Source organism: Hirundo rustica, chromosome 15, assembly GCF_015227805.2.
Source record: "Hirundo rustica isolate bHirRus1 chromosome 15, bHirRus1.pri.v3, whole genome shotgun sequence".
NCBI classification, from domain to species: domain Eukaryota; kingdom Metazoa; phylum Chordata; class Aves; order Passeriformes; family Hirundinidae; genus Hirundo; species Hirundo rustica.
In genome coordinates this window covers 8942498-8959052 of record NC_053464.1, presented here as the reverse complement: position 1 = coordinate 8959052, position 16555 = coordinate 8942498, and the positions used below count along the sequence as shown (strand labels likewise).

The 16555-nt window shown below is 45.7% G+C and overlaps 1 protein-coding gene across 1 annotated transcript; it reads right to left on the bottom strand.

The window, feature by feature from the left end:
• Positions 1–526: 526 nt before the first annotated feature.
• REXO5 (RNA exonuclease 5) lies at positions 527–16401 on the bottom strand. Its single transcript, XM_040079500.1, has 19 exons — positions 16285–16401; positions 14507–14628; positions 13490–13616; positions 12526–12610; positions 11935–12084; positions 11700–11788; positions 10790–10905; positions 9937–10075; positions 9272–9366; positions 7152–7254; positions 6421–6557; positions 5998–6106; positions 5548–5658; positions 5288–5425; positions 4706–4798; positions 4008–4227; positions 3306–3499; positions 2659–2768; positions 527–745 (listed from the first exon to the last, which is right to left on the bottom strand). Exons 1-19 carry the CDS (start codon positions 16399–16401, stop codon positions 676–678), a joined length of 2325 nt encoding a protein of 774 aa, XP_039935434.1. The 3' UTR covers positions 527–675.
• Positions 16402–16555: the final 154 nt, after the last annotated feature.

The window sequence follows — 16555 nt, the reverse complement described above, 5'->3', positions numbered from 1 at the left end:
GCAAAGTCCACACATCCGTGTGCTTTCCTTAAAGCATCCCTTGCCCCTCCCACAGCCACACAGAAACTTTTTTTTCTTTTTTCTATTTTTTTTTTGCGTGTGAGGGGAGGGGTGGGGGTGGTCAGGGAGGGAGGAGAAAGTGGAGATTGTCCAAGAATATGAATCACTGATTCCTGCCTTCCATGGACTAAGCACAGCACTTTCCCGGAAAGGAGGCAGCAGCTGCAGTTCAGGAGCTGGCACTGCACAGTTCCAGAAATCCACACAATTCCTGGGGTGGCTGTTAACTGCTGAGCAGCTGCTGCAGGTTCCACACTGACCTGGCTGGCTGATTTATGGCCTGGGATGTTCAGGGGTGATGGCCCAGCTGGTATCTTGGTCTCCAGCAAGGAATGACATCCACAGGCCGATCCTGCCCAGCTCCTATGGAGCACTGCTCTGGTTTGCCCCAGTGCTGCCTCAGCACCTGCCTGGCTCGACCATCCCACAGCAGGAAGGGTTAATGGAGAAGGTTTTGTGCTTTAGGACACTTTGAATGGCTTTTATTTTTAGATGTTGTAGAAGATACAGAGTAAAAGCCCATTGTTCTTATGGTAAGGGATCTTTACAAAGACATCAATATTTAAAGTAATGAAAAATATCTTAACAAAAGACTTTCCTTAGAAACTTGGCAGTTTAACAAGCACTCCTCCCTTCATCATCTTTTATTCCCATCAGACCAAGGCCGGGTTGTGATCCGTGTGTGCTGCAACACAAACCAGAGGTGTGTTAGTTCTGCTCAGTTCAGCCTTCAGCACATTGCTCTGCTGGGCTGGCAGTGAGAGGCCTGCAACCCCACGGGTCAGCACATTCAAAAATTAATTATTTTTCCACCCCACAATTATTTGGCATCCTTTTTAATCAAGAGGCCTCCTCTGAATTGTTGGTCCTTAGGGAAACAGTAATACAGGAACCTCACACTTGGCAAGAAATCTCTTCTCAGCCTGAGATGGAGCTCCCATCCAACTCACTCAGCAGCCTGAGAGTGAGCCAAGCTCTGTGGGCTTCCACAGGCTCCTCATGGATGCAGACTGCTGAATCCACCTGTTCTGCTGGTGGGATTCCTGTCCTTTCACGATGGAAGATTGTGCTAAGTGAGAATAGTTGGAAATGACCCTTGAAAAGTCATTTGGGATGTGCTGAGCCCAGTGACTCTGCTGCAAAGGACTCATGGAGTGGACTGCAACTCACAGCCATCCTCACCTCAGACCTTCCTGTGGGGTGACAGGTGAGTGTGCAGGGTACCTGAGGTGAATCATTGCTCAGAAACATAGAAACAGATGCAGTTTTAGCCCAGAGAAGGCAGCAGCTGATCCAAGGCCCACATGCACTGAAGTGCCCACAGCCAGGTCCGGCTGAGGCACTGTGTGAATGCGAGCTGTGCTCAGGGTGACGTGCAGGGAGTACTCTGCTGATAAGGCAGGAACTGCTGCTGGCTCTGTCTGAAACTACAGTTCATGATGGGGTGAAGAAACAACAACCTAAGCTCTACTGGAGATGGCAAGTTTTTTCCCCTGAAGTTATTAGTAACTGAACAATTAGAGCAAATCACACCAAGAGCAGCCCTTAGCTGAGATGGTTTGTTACTGCCATTAAGCCTAAACATCTCTTGGTTTCAGATGAATTCTCTAGGGACCCAGTTTGGAGCAGAGACTTGATTATACAGCATCGTGGCTCTCCTCAGGAAGCCTTGCAAGTAAGGCAGGGGGACCTGGCGTGGCTGCCAGCCAGGCAGAAGAGATGCTGCTGAGCAGCTCTGGCTCTGCTTCCGTTCCAGGACATGTCTGGTGTCTCCACAAGGAACAGTGCCCCTTCTGCTGAGGGGCAGTGAAGAAAAACAAAGGTAGATGTGACTTTTATCAGGCTGACCAGTGACAGTGAGAGCACAGAAGGCTGTTGAAGTGAGTATGTCCTGAGCAACCAGAAAAGATTGAACCTTTCTGATTAATAATTAAACAGTGAGACTGTGGCAGTTCAGGCCCAGGGGCTGAACTGCAGGAAGCCCACTCCAGCTGGAAGTATCCCTGATAGCAGTGCTGCAGCCCAACTCAAATGCACGACTTGCTCCTTCCTACAAAAGCTGAAGGACTCAGTGAACAAATTTGGGTTTTCTTACTTTTGTCCATCACATGAGAATAAGGGCATGAGCCACCTCCTTGATCAGCTGTGGCTGAAGCACATTGTGGGGGACCACAACACATCAACTGGCAGGTGAGGCCTTGGCTGCAGTAATCAGGTGGTTTTAGAAACGAAAGCCTCCCAAAAATCCTGTCTGCTGTGGAAACTCTGCTTCTCTCACAGTCAAATAAAACTTATCTCATTGTCAACAGGGATGAAGCATCCTCTGGGGGAGGTGGGTGAACTGGTAAGATCTGTACAATTAATCAACACTGTGGACCCCCAGATACATGAACTGTGACTCAGGCCTGCTCTGTGCATAGAACTTAGGGCTGAGGTTTCATTGGCCCAACATGAAAGTCAGATTAAGAACAACAGCTTCCTCAGCTTTTATCCTGGGCTTTCTCTTCCTTGTGCATGGCGTGAATTTTTAATAGATCAAGATAAAAATATTCAGCTCTGTATTTTCCTTGCTTCTTTGAAAAATAGGTAGCAAGTTACCTGTTCACTCCAGGGAAGAGAACAACGCACAGGGTGTTATTCTGCAGGCTTCTATAAAGTTTTTTGATATGGTGGTCTAACTTCTTCACCTTTTTCCTTACATCCTGCTCCTGCATAAGAGAATAGAAGCATTGAAGTCCCCCATTCATCAGCAATTACACTTGTAAGTGTGTGGGGGCTGACCTGTGGCATGGCACAGCTGAGGGCAGTGGCTCAGCTGCAGGGAGAACCACAGGCCCTGCTCAAATGGCACCCAGGTTAAAATGAGAGCTGCACCTCCAGAGCTCAACTAGAGCTCTTCTATCCTGTGCAGCCACAGCCACTCACGTGTCCCTGTGACTCCTGTGCTGCCTGTGCCCTGTCAGCTCTCCAGTGCCAGGCTGCAGTTCCTGGGCAGCACCAGCCTGTGCAGCTGCATGGTTTTAATGTCATGCAGTGCCCTGCAAACATCTCGTTATCTCGTGTGCTGTTATCTCTCAAACTGCTCTATGGGAACTGATCCTTGGCAGCTCCTTTGCTCCAGCACAAGGACACTCTTCTGTCACAAGCAGCTCTGCACCTCAGGCAGCTCAGAGTTACCCCTCCAAGTTCCCAGGGCAGTCCCTCCTCACTAAGTGCAACAACCATCAGCAGAGCCTCACACTCACACAGTCAGACAGCTGCTCCATTTTCTCATAGAAGATGTGTTTTCCTTGCTTCCCATTGCTTTGATTCATTTGCCAAATCCATCTCCAGAGGTGACCTGGAGCAAGGGCGTTCCTACTTCTTAGCTCACTACCCTTCATGGTCCATCCATTTATAGCTTCGAGGGCATCCACAGCACTCTGGGTTTTCTGGAATTCTGAAATGCAAAGAGAAGGGAACATGCTTTGACAATGCTGTTGCTGCCCTCCTTGGCAGGGCTCAAGGTGTGGAGCAGGAGGGAGACGAGAAACAAATCACTGCAGCAAGCAGATCCTCATCTTGCTACAGATAAACATCAGACTAGAAATGCCAGCTGGCTGCAGCAGCACTCATGGAGCTGTTATCACCTTTCAGAGGTGGCTTCTGGTCTGTGTGAAGCTGCACAGTAGCCACCACTCACATGGAAGTACAGGAGCCCATTAGCTACCCTGGAATTCTTCTAAGCAAAGGTTTGGGGTTTTTTTAAGCAGATGTTTTTTCCTCTTAAATATTTAGCTGTAAAGTGCTCCTCCAAACAAAATGTGCTTTCACTGGAGCAGTTTAAACACCATCCCTTTGAGCCTACCCGGGTTTCAGTAGCTCTTGCTGCTTCTGTGCAAAGTCCCAAGGGCTGCTGAATGAGCTTTTTTGAAGGAAATATGCAGGCTGTGTGTGAAGCTACTTACTGAGGAAACAGCAGTTCCTGTGCTTTCCACTCTGAAGATCCTTTGGCAGGAACAATGTTTCCAGGTCTTTCAACTGGCTGAATTCTTCTTGCAAGTCTGTCTCTGTTAATGACTTCTTTAGACCAGCCACATAAATCACACCTTCATTTTCTATGTCCAGTTCTAATTCCTTAATCAGAACATTGCAGTCCAGCATTGCTGCAGTGACTGGTCTCTGGACCTGGGGTGGATGCAGCAAGAATTAAAAGCATGTCAGCCCACACTGCTCTGTGTTCTGAGCTTCTATTTTAAAATATTTTTCTGCCATTACCAAAAGTAGACAGGTTATTTTCCGTCACTTGAAATAAATACGACTAACGAAGGCCAACTTAACTAATCATGATAAAGGGAGATCATATCTGTAATGCAGAAACACTGTAAAACTAAAATGCCTACTTCTGTATAGCCCCATTACTTGGATCTGCCTTTTCAAGCTGCAGCTGGAGGCCAGAACATTTTCTAACTCCCTTCTGACAGGCAGGAAGGAAAAAAAGAGGGATCTAGCCACTTCCTTTCTGCCAGTGGCCCTAAATTATGTAGGGACAGGGAGACTGTAACAGCACAAGCAGCCAGCATTTGCCCAGACACACTGCTGTGACGTTACAGACGTACTGGAGGCTGTGCCTGAGCTGAACACAGCTTCTGCTGTTTGCCTTTACCTTAATGCAGCATCCTGCTACCTCAGCTCCATTCAGGCTTTCCACAGCAAGCTGGGCAGCTTCCAGCACTGCGTACTGGATACAGACATATGGCTTGAAATGGAAGAGTAAGACACTTCAGGTTTATCAATGAGACACATTAGCCCTCCCTTCTAAAAGTCAGGTCTCAATAAAGTTGTGCTTTCGTTTAAAACTAGAATAATATAAAAAAGTTTGGTTGTAAAATATGTAACACTCCACATACTCTAGCTGTTTAAAACCCCCTTCAATTAACTCTTCAATTAATACTACCCCTTTTTTTCTCCTTTGGCTACTAAAGGCCTTAACATATCAGTTCTCTTTACAAGGACAAAAATCACCTCAGCTTCCCCAGTGCTCGAAGTCTTCTGAGCAGCACGTGAGCTGCACTTGTTCTTGCTCTTGTGGAGCAGCTTTTTAAGTCTCCTGAATGATTGTAGTTGATGACTAAACTACCACAAAAAAACTCCAAACGGAGTAACTGGTGTTTGGATCTAATCCATATCTTTCCAAGAGTTTACTCAGACCTTCCAGGCCTGTCAGCAGCCTTTGAATGCTCCTCACCTGGAATGTTTCAGTTACCACTGTAAGGGACTGGATTGGTCCACACCTCTCAAATTCTTTCTTCACAGACTTCACACAGAAGTTTTCTTCAAAAGGACCTGCGTAAATTGTCAGCATGTCAGTCAGCTTGCTTCTCACCTGTTGGAACACAGATTAGAGAAGGCACTTCACAAAGCAAAGGTACTACTACTCAGTGCCTCCTGCTAAATCACATCTCTACAAGCTCAGCGTGAGGACTATTCTCAAACAAAAAATAATACCTTTTCATAAAGTCCAGCATGAAGGTGAGATGCAAGGTACTCTGGACCCAAACTGAACTGAATGATGCTGAATTTGGACAGGGGAACATCTTCCAAGGCTCTCTGAAGAATCTGGAGGGAGAAGAGCACACAAGGCTCAAAGAGGTACAAGACAATTGTACTGCAGAGGATTAGAAACAAGGCCATTGAATTTAACTCCCAACTTTAATTTTCATTATTGTCCAAGAAAGCCCTCAGGCAGAAATTCTTCTTTGGTGAGTCATGAGAGGATGCAGAGGATCAAAGCTCATTTCTGAAATGCTCAAATGGATTTAGCTAACCTGGTATTAACACTATTGCTAACAGTACTGTCAGCCAGCTTTCAAAATAGGACTCATCTACCCACTCCCAGATCAAGAACAACTTTGAACTATTTTGATGCTTAGACCAACCCACTCTAAGTCCATTCACCTGTTTGTTTGAAGTGCTCAGGTTACTCTGACACAGGCCAGAAGAGTCTAATCCCTGTCTGCCCAAAAGGAGGGGTTTTTGGCCAGTCACCTGCAGACAATCTAAAAAACTAGCAGAGAAAAGTACACTGTGAATCACAATACTTTTCAATATGGGAAATAAAAACATCCAAGAAATTCTTGTCAGAGAATTACAATTCACTTAAGAAATTCAAAAGAATATTCTTGTCCACAACATCAAAAGAAGCCTACGAAATACCCTCTGAAATTTAAGACAAAACTGCTTAACATTTTTCAGCACTATGCTGCAATTATTTGTGTCTGTCTGAAGATCCTGATGGCTTCTGAAAAACATAAGCCGCTTGTTTGATTTTACTGAGGATTCAACTGAAGGAAAAACATAAATATTTGAGAATCTTATTACCATGGTTTGGATAATGGTGGAGGCTCGTTCAGCTGTTCCTGGAACCCACATCCTTGTGGCTGTAGTGCAGCTTTGTTCTGTGAGACCTCAGCCAGTTTTTCAGCTGTCAGAAGCATCTCCAAGTTTAGTTCTGCTACCTTGGGGAAGGAAGAAGATAATTAGCTGGCTTTCATCTCACCAGCTAATTGTAGCTGACCAAAAAGCCTGTGCTTTCCCTGTGAGTCACGTAGGTGCACTCCAGCAGTGAAGAAACATGGGCATTAATTTCTTGCCTTATTATTTTCTGTTGTCATTTTCAAGCATGCAGCACTCACAGCATCAACAGGCAATCATCTCCAAAAAAGTTCTCTCAGAAATCAACAACACAAGGGATTCATAAAACCAGCTGAATCACTACCACAACACACAAGGTCTCTCTCCTTTCATCTAGAAAAATCACAGGCATTCCTGCAGGCTGGAAGTGTCTCAGTCCTTTACCCAGTGCCCCTCTTCAGGATCAGCAGCAATGCTGGCTGATTTCAGTGAGAACCCAGCACTGGTAGTGCCCAGGTTATTCAGGTACCTGGATACAGGCTGGAAGTAACAAGCTCTCAAAACTGGAGCCTCTATCACAGCTCCATTTTCTCTTTTAAATCAAGAGGAGGATGGGCAGGAGTGACTTTTTTTCTTCGAAAGCACAACAACATTATGTTCTGTATTTTAGGACAGAAATCTTAATTAGATATAAATACCTTTGTTGGTCCTTGCTCGATGAAGAATTGAGCTAATTCCAATGCAGCTCTAGCATCTTCTGTAGGATCATGCCCAAGCTTCTGTTCACATTGAATCTCCTTCCTAGGGCATCAAAATTAGGCGTACAGGAAGGTTATCTGTTTTTTCCACACTGACCAACATCCTGTCCTTTCTAAACTGGGTTCTTTTTGGGCAAAAGAGCTTTGCCTTCTCCAAAAAGGATTTCAGTTCTGTGCAGCAGCATTCTTGTGAGATATTCCCAAAAGTTACTGCAAGAAATGTTTTTGCAATGTTGAGCAAAATGATTTATGGAATTTACAGAATCACTGGATTGGAAGAGACCTTCAAGATCATTGAGTCCAACCCACCCCTAACACCTCAACTAAAGCATGGCAGAGTGCCACATCCAGTCTTTCTTTAAACACATCCAAGGATGGTGACTCCACCACCTCCCCAGGCAGACAATTCCAATACTTTATCACCATTTCTGTAAAAAACTTTTTCCCAATGTCCAACCTATATTTCCCTTGGCGCAGCTTGAGACTGTGTCCTCTCATTCTGTCAGCTGCTGCCTGGAGAGAGACCAACACCACCTGACCACAGCCACCCAATCACTCTCTATAACCTTTCAGGAGGTATGAGAGAGTGATAAGGTCACCTCGGAGTCTCCTTTTCTCCAGGCCAAACAACCCCAGCTCCCTCAGTCATTCCTCACAGAGCTTGTGTTCCCTCACCAGCCTCGTTGCCTCCTCTGGACGCGCTCAAGGATCTCAATGTCCACCCTAAACTGAGGGGACAGGGCTGGACACTGCACTCAATGTCCACCCTAAACTGAGGGGACAGGGCTGGACACAGCACTCAATGTCCACCCTAAACTGAGGGGACAGGGCTGGACACAGCACTCAATGTCCACCCTAAACTGAGGGGACAGAGCTGGACACAGCACTCAATGTCCTTCCTAAACTGAGGGACAGAGCTGGACACAGCACTCAATGTCCATCCTGAACTGAGGGGACAGGGCTGGACACAGCACTCAATGTCCATCCTGAACTGAGGGACAGAGCTGGACACAGCACTCAGTGTCCATCCTAAACTGAGGGGACAGAGCTGGACACAGCACTCAATGTCCACCCTGAACTGAGGGGACAGAGCTGGACACAGCACTCAGTGTCCATCCTAAACTGAGGGGACAGAGCTGGACACAGCACTCAATGTCCACCCTGAACTGAGGGGACAGAGCTGGACACAGCACTCAGTGTCCATCCTAAACTGAGGGGACAGAGCTGGACACAGCACTCAATGTCCACCCTGAACTGAGGGGACAGAGCTGGACACAGCACTCAATGTCCACCCTGAACTGAGGGGACAGAGCTGGACACTGCACTCAATGTCCATCCTGAACTGAGGGGACAGAGCTGGACACTGCACTCAATGTCCACCCTAAACTGAGGGGCCAGAGCTGGACACAGCACTTGAGGAGTGGCCTCACCAGGGCCAAGTACAGGGGAAATTTGACAGAAGCAGTCCTAATGCTTGCTACTCTGATGCATGACTATTTTTAAATTTTTCTTCTTTCTTGACTAATGTCCCAACTCACAATTTGCACACAGAGTGGAAGGCAAGCTCCAGTTCAATGAAGTTTGGCGCTGCAGAGTATTACCATTCACTGTGAGCGTGGGCAGAACTATCTCACTAAGATACTCTCCACTGGTAGCTGATACCCTGAGAAATATGAGTGAAGTCAGTAAATCAGACTTTCATGCATTAACCTTTCTCTTTTGCCAACTGAAACAGCTCTCATCTGTGTGAACCAGAGTGCCTCTTGTTCTACAATTCAATACACCTCTACAGCCCTGCAGGAAGGTGAGTTTTGCTGGGACTCAAATCTGGTTAGGTCACAGCATTCCTGCTTGCTCAAAGACAAGTCCATTTATTATGCCTGTGTTTCAAGCAGTCAGTAAATTCCTTTTTATATTTGTCTTACTTGTACAACCTGCTCCTTTCTTTTGAATCTTAGTAACAAAATAATAATTCTGATACTCTTGGCAGCAGAGTAAGACCCTATGACCCACCATGACAGTTTCTAATCTTTCCCATGACAGTACAGTAATCATCTTACCCTAAAACAGCTTTGGCTAGAAATTTTAGTTTAAATCTTCGACCTTCATTTCTGGCGAAAAGCAGTGACGTATCAATAACACTGGGGTGGATCATCTGGAAGAGGAAAATCATCCCCAGTTTAGTTTAAGAACAGCAGACATACAGACCTGGACAGCAACTCCACAGTTTTCTGTGCCTCTGCCTTTAATTTCAGTTGCCGGTTTCTCCCTGGCAGATACCTCATCCACATGAGAGCAAAAGGAATAATGAAACAAATCCAACTCTCCTTTCTACTTCCCACTCTAGTGGGAAGATCTAGATAGGGTTAGAAAGATTAAGTATGATTTAGGCATTTTAGATTGGTTAAACTGCCCACAGAAAGGACTTCAGTTCTCCCCATGACAGAGCTATCAGAAGCATCTGGCTGAAGCCGAGGGGTAAAGCTCCAGTTGCAACAATATTTGTGTCTGGACAGACTTCTCTCTTTTGGGTTTAGAACAGCCCCTTGCAAATTTTATAGCTGTAAGGAGTTCTTGACTTTTAAATCCTTTCAGACCTAGGGCTGTTCATAATAAAAAAGCCATTAACAAGTGTTCACTAATAAAAATAGCAATTGTTGAAGAGTGTTCAGGTGTGAAATGAGAAACACAGGGTCAGGAAAAACACTCTTAAAAACATACTCACTTCCAAAGCCTGAAGATCAGAATTTAAAGAGTGGCCCACCAATACTGCATCATGGGGAAGCATTTTTTTTAGCCTGGTTTGGATGTCTGACAGTCTTGTCTTCACCGGAAGAAGCATTTTCTTTGTGATTCCTGAGAATCTTCAAAACAAAAGTCAGGTGATTTAAAAGCAACACATTAGCAACAGTGTGTGCTGGAAAATATTACAAGCAGGTCCTGTAAAATATGAACTCAGTGTAGCTAATCACAGAATGCTATCTACTATCTTCTGTTCAAACATCAGAGAATATATTGCAGCTAAACTGCTAAGAGCGCTACCACAGCTATTGCAAAAGTTTATTTCTCCCAGGTATTCTTAAGTGATGCAGCTGGCATCAGATAGCACAGGTAAGGAAATACTGCAAGTGGAAGGAGGTGCTTCCAAGTAACCTGAGGGGACTGGGACATCACCTCCTGGATACAGCCAGGTGAAGTTTTGAAGAAGACAAGCCATGGGTTTTGCCTGCTTTTGCTGAGCCCCACCCTAAAGGTGTGTACAAGCTCTATGCATTTTTTACATATGAGCCAATCTAGCTATGCACTCCATCTTATTTTATAACCAGCAGGGAAGAGTAACTTGTACTGTGTATCATTAATTTGTAACAGAGCTCGCCCAGGGGCACCCTGCAGCAGATTGTACACATAATGTTGGTCACTTTAGTCACACAGCAAGAACTCTACTCTTAACGCTGAGGGAAATGCAGCAGGCATCTGTGCAAACCAAGGCGGTTCTGAAAGGTCCTGTGTAACAGGCTGAATTGGAAAGGGCTGCAGCTCTGAAAGACAAAGAGAGAAGAAAGGTTTGTGCAAGAGACCTGGTGCGGTAGTTCATCACTGTGCTCTCAGGTTTGACCAGTTCATTCAGCAGGCACTGACCCCGTGCATCCACCAAAGACACGCGGGTGACTTCGTTCCCTTTTGCAGTCAGGCACTGTCAGGAAGAAGCAGAGGCACTTGTTGAATCAGCACAATGCTGCCACTCAAAAACCTGAGCTAACACCTGCTTTGGCTGCAGCAGCATCACTGAGAAGGAGTTCCTTGACTTCAGAGATCTACCACTCACACTCTGGTGTGCTTCCTTCTAATTGTTAAACGTGCACTGTAAGCACAACAAACACACAGGCAAGCACAGCGCAGAAGAGCATTGTGAAGAAGTGCTGATTTCACAGAATCACTGTGCTCTGCACTGCACAAGTGCCACTGACAGCACCAGCCTCAGAGATGTACAGTTTAAAGGCACAGCCCAAGCTGTACCAATAGTTACTCAATGCTGATGCAAAACAGGCATCTCTGCAAGGCTGAAACTACACTAAAGGAGGACTCTTCACCACAGCAGCTGCCAGAGGAACTGTGATGGCTAAAGGAAAGATGTGTGACAGGGAAGTATCTTTCCTTTCCCAAACCTTGGAGAGAGCTGAGGAGGAATTCCACAGCAATCTCATGGGTTATTGCAGCATTGCTGGCAGGCCTGGCAGATCCACCTACTGCTCTGGGAGCCAACAGAACTGAGCTCTCTGCTCAGGATTTCTGTCTCGTTGCCAGAACCACTGCTGGGGCCTCTCCCATGACTGCATCAGCACTGGTACTATCAAGGAAGGGATTGGCAGCAGATACTAAGATATCAGAAGTGGTTCACAAACATACAGAGTGCCTGGCTCACTTGGGAACAGCTGGCAAGAGCTGGGTGCCTGACTGTTTTGTAAGGCCACACACACTGATTGGTACCATTTCACAATCCAGACCGAAGAGGGGACTGCTGTCTGTCCTCTGCTGATGACACTCTGTGGAGATGTAGCCCTTACATCCAGGGGAACCTGGAGGGAAAACACACCTGGGAATAAGAAAAAGACCTTTCTTCTACAACTCATCTTATATGACAAAACATATCACTAAACTGACAAAATTAAAAACAACCCCAAACACAACAAAACAACTAAACATCTCTCACTCAAAAACTGACCTTCTATAGGATAGTCATTTTCTTTCTGCTCTTTTAAAGTTAAAGTATAGCTTGTAAGGCCTTGTTTTTTTTCTCCGTATCTGCGAATGATGGGATCACACTGCAAGTCTGAGCTTTTAGTAATGCATTCACTGCTGGTGGAAGTCAAACCTGTAAAATACAAAAACATCTGTCAAGCTCAGTTTCTACATTAGATCAACACTTAGAGGCTGCATCATTCCAAATTACTACCTGGAACAACCGAGTGGAGAGAGAGGGTCAGAGAAAAAGACAGTCTTCTTAGCTCAAACCTAATTGATATCGCTGTCTCTTTGATTAGATAGATCTTAGACTAAAATAATCACAAAATGGGTAGTAAAGCAGCAGGGATTGTGATTAAATATGCTAAAAACTTTCTCTCATTTTGCCCAACATGAGTTATTGAACTAGTCTCAGGGTAAGAAGTCTCGTGGTTTAGGCCATTGTATGCATTCCTTTCTAAACAAGTTTACCACGGCAGCACACTAGGATGGCAGAGGATACAAAGTCATAAATTTCTGTTCAAAATGAGTCACTGTCCTGAAAGAGACAATGCAAACCCAAACAAAATACCTTGTGGAGTGTTTTGAGGTTTCTGGTTTGCTGCTTCTCCGTACAGGCTGACTGGGAAGTTAGCGGAAGGTGCTAATGTGAATCTCTGAAAAAAGAAAATGTGAAAACGTGTTAGTGACTTTGAAAGACAGGCAGAAATAACAAGCAAGTGAGGGGTTTATTGATCCCCAAACCAGCCAAATTCAGCAGAGGATGGATAAAGAAATAGTGGAAATACGTTTGGTGTTTTATCAAGTAGAAAAACCCAACATAAACCAAACCCGTTCCAACGAGGGATGATACAGGATTCTTTGTACTACAGGACAGATTTGCCTTGCCTGATCTTGCCTGATCAGGAAGGCAAATCTCAAGACCTTCTTTGATAGAAACTAAAGCCAATTCCAGTCTTTCCAGTTAAGTTGTGATTTACATTTGCTGCAGTTCAGGAAGAACTCTCTAGAAGCTTGAATTCAAGTCTTTCTTTCTTTCTATCTTCCTTCAAAAATGTTGCTTGTAAGTCAGAAAATTAAAATAATTCTTTTAATAATCTCTTTGGGAAATGGGAGAAACTTGACGTAAGGTGCAAATAATAAAAGTGACATTTTTCAACCAGTGGGACTAGCATAACTCTATTGAGAGTCTCCTCACCCAGAGTAAATTCCAATTACTGAAATCATTCCAAGATATTTATAATCTAATTGGCATCCTGTAAGTTCAGGATACGTAACAGTCAGAGGACTGAAACATCAATAAACATTTCACCTGGTAAGGCTTCAAAGACATATGTCTTGAAATCCTGTTCCTAATATCAAAGCCCCATCCTTTGCTCTGAGCTGACAACTGCTGTAAACAGATCCTCTCACTTGCTGTCAAGGGTGGCCACATCCTTGGGAAAGGCAGTAATTCCACTGCAGCCATTATCCCTGGGATGTGGTTTCAGGACTGAAAGAAGTTTAGAAGACACCGAAGCAGTCTGGGGACTTACATGCCGGAACACTTTCCTGAGGTGTTTGAACTGTAAATAGAATCTGTAGAAATGGAGCTGGCTCATTTCGTGTAGAACAACAACCACAACCCCAGCCAGGTGGTTTTGGTGATAAATACGGCACCAGCTACAGTTTAAAAAGAGCAATAAAAAAAAGTAACATAAAAATCAAAGCAAAACAATTATCAAGCACTCTTAAAAAAAAAATTTGGAACCAGCCCAGTTTTTAAGTCAGTAAAAGGCAAAGTGCCAAATGACTTCAATAAGAAGAGGCTTTATAGCTTATCTTGAACAGCCACATATTCCTGGAAGCAACAGAATACAGGAGACAGAGAAAGAAGAGTTATTGCAAATTTCTGCTGCATACCATTTCAAGACATGTATACCTCATTCATATGCATCAGAATGTGAATATACCAGCAACTTCAACTGTAGTGATGCAGTCTGGTGAATTAATGCATCAAAATATGCATCACAAAGCAATTTTCTATTCACTCCTGAAATCTAAAGTGGGGTATTTTCTGCTTTGAGTTTCATTTGAAGATTAATTTCATTTATGCCATTCAAGGTTATAAACCCTCCTCAGCCTTCTTCTTCCAGTACTGAGAAGTGGCCGAGAGAAAGGGAGAAGTGACTAATTTTTTTTTTTTTTTTTTTTCTCAAGTGCTCTGGGAACGCTCCATTTTGAAAATATCTAACACAAAATGCATTAATATTTGTGTTAATATTTTAACAGGTTATTTTGTTTCTCAGTGTGTGGAGCTTCTTCAGCTTCACAGCAGTCATTTAGTTTTTCAAAACTGCATGAAACAAAGCTATGCAATGGTAGGATTTCTGACAGAAGAGGAATTCTGCTTCCTGGCCAAGTCCAACAACAACTGTGCCTGCACAATCCTGGCTGCCACTGCGGCAACTCCACGGCGAGCGTTCCAAACCCAGCACGGCCAATATTCCTTTAGGAATGTTTTCACACCATGGGAGAACACGAGACCAGGCTGACTGCAGCTGTGGATGTACCTGGGCTGTGCTGCGTTGTGGCATTTCCCCAGAGCTGCATATTTCAGCAGCTCATACAGCTGCTCCTGGCTGATTTCAGAGTCCTCACCAAGCAGAGCTGCTGACAAATGACACGACTTTTCCTGTGGAAAGGGAAATGCTGGTAAAGAGCAGTTTCCTGCAATCACACCAGTCCATGAAAAAAGAAGGAAAAAGAAACTTTGCATATAACCAGCTACATTTAAAGTAACTCTTACACTCGTTATGGGCAAAAGTTTCCTTTCAGATGCCACTTTAATGCTACATTTACTCAACATTTCAGTAACCCAGGTATTCTAACTTCAAAGATTTATTTAATAAAGATTAACATAAGCAGATGTATGCAGTAAGGAGACAGTTGATATGCAAATGCAATATCCTGGTCTCTCAACCCTTTTCCCCACTTGCTGCTGCAGAGCTTTAAACATTTGCACAAGTGTCACCATGTAGCCACTCACTCTGTGTGAGCTTTTCCCTGTCCACAGTGCGGGATCTGCTCTGCCAGAAGGGTTTGCTGACCCCTGCAGGGAAAAATGCTTCAGTAAAATCTAAGGAAGCTGCAGAAAGAAAGCACTGAGGAGGTGATGTGGGGACTGTGCTACGCAGCAGTTAAGACTAAATGCACAAATTCTTCTAAAGGCTAATTAGGGAGTAAATGCGGCATTTTGGTGACCTCCAGATGGCCGGTTCCAAAGAGCTCCTGTAAAAACGTTAAAGATATTGTTTTTATAGGTGGTGAAAAGACATCAAGGCATACGGGGGAAAAACACCACACAACACTAAGAATGTAGAAGCTCAGAGCATGAACCACTGGAAGTTCTTTTCCCCTGCACACTAACAAACGGTGTGCTCGGTAATTTGAACACAGCCCGCCCACATTGAGACTGAGCTGGTGTGCTCCTCGAGACATTCCTCACTGGGTAAGGAAGTTAAAGAGAGGTGCCAGCCTTCGTGGTTCCAGTGGTTAAGAGTCGTCTGGCACTAACAGCACAGGCTGGTGTAATTGCTAGTGCCTCATCTCTCATGCTAAGTGAGACAAGTAATGACACCGTTGTTTTCAATACGGCCTAATTAAAGCTTAAAAAAAAAAAAAAACACAGAGAGCAGAGGTTTTGATTCACCAAGGAGAGGGTACTGCCAGCCACAGGAGTCTGTCTCTAACTGGGTACAAACAGGACTGATCTCACAGGCTGGACACGCCAACTCCTGTTCCACGGGCACTGACTCAGTGTGCCCCGGGTGAGGTGCTACCGCGGGGCTGCTCTGCATCCTTCAGAGGTGAGCACACACAGCGCTCCTTTCAAGATCTGCTTTGTTTAAGAGATTATATTGGAGAATGTATCTATTTTTTAAACACAATTCCTTAAATATGATGCTAAGCACTCCAAATGAGTTTTCCACCTCTTGGAGCAGAATCCAAGCTATTAACAGGCTCCCCAAGGCAGTGGTCACGGCCCCAAAGCTGCCAAGGTTCGAGAAGCCTTCGGACAATGCTCTCGGGCACGTGGTGGGATTGCTGGGGTGTCCTGCGCAGGGCCGGGAGTGGGACTCGATGCGCCCTGTGGATCAGCTCAGACCATTGTACGATGTTACCTGCGGGCACGGGCTGTACCTGACCCTCCCGGTACACTGCCGGTGAACACGGCCTTGCTGAGCTCCCAGCACCCCAAGTCGGGACACAGCAACACCCCCGAGACGCGGCCGTAAGGGACACGGGGCCCGCACCGCGCTCCTCACAGCTCCGGGCGCTCGGCTCTCACCTCGGGGCCCAGGCCCGGGCCGCCGCCATCCGCCTTCCGCCTCTTCCGCGCCGCCCGCGGCCCCTCCGCGGCTTCGCCGGGCCGCTTGCGCCCGTTGAGGCACAGCCCCTTCGCCATGGGTCAGGCGGTCCCTCACGGCCCGGCACAGCCCCGCGCTGCCGGGCGCTCCGCGATCGCGCCGGGTCTGCGCCGCGGTGGGCGGCACCGGCGGCCGCGGCCGGAGCAGCCGAGCGCCGAGAGAGCGATGGAGGCGGGCCCGCGGGAGCTTTGA

What these genes read in the sequence shown, in the direction of transcription:
- REXO5 (XM_040079500.1), bottom strand. Translation starts at nt 16,401, where the DNA reads ATGGCGAAGGGGCTGTGCCTCAACGGGCGCAAGCGGCCCGGCGAAGCC. An exon ending in GCCCGGGCCTGGGCCCCGAG is followed by an intron (nt 14,629 to 16,284) that starts GTGAGAGCCGAG and finishes CCCTTTCCACAG; the next exon opens with GAAAAGTCGTGTCATTTGTC. An exon ending in TGGAGCAGCTGTCTGACTGT is followed by an intron (nt 2,769 to 3,305) that starts GTGAGTGTGAGG and finishes TCTCTTATGCAG; the next exon opens with GAGCAGGATGTAAGGAAAAA.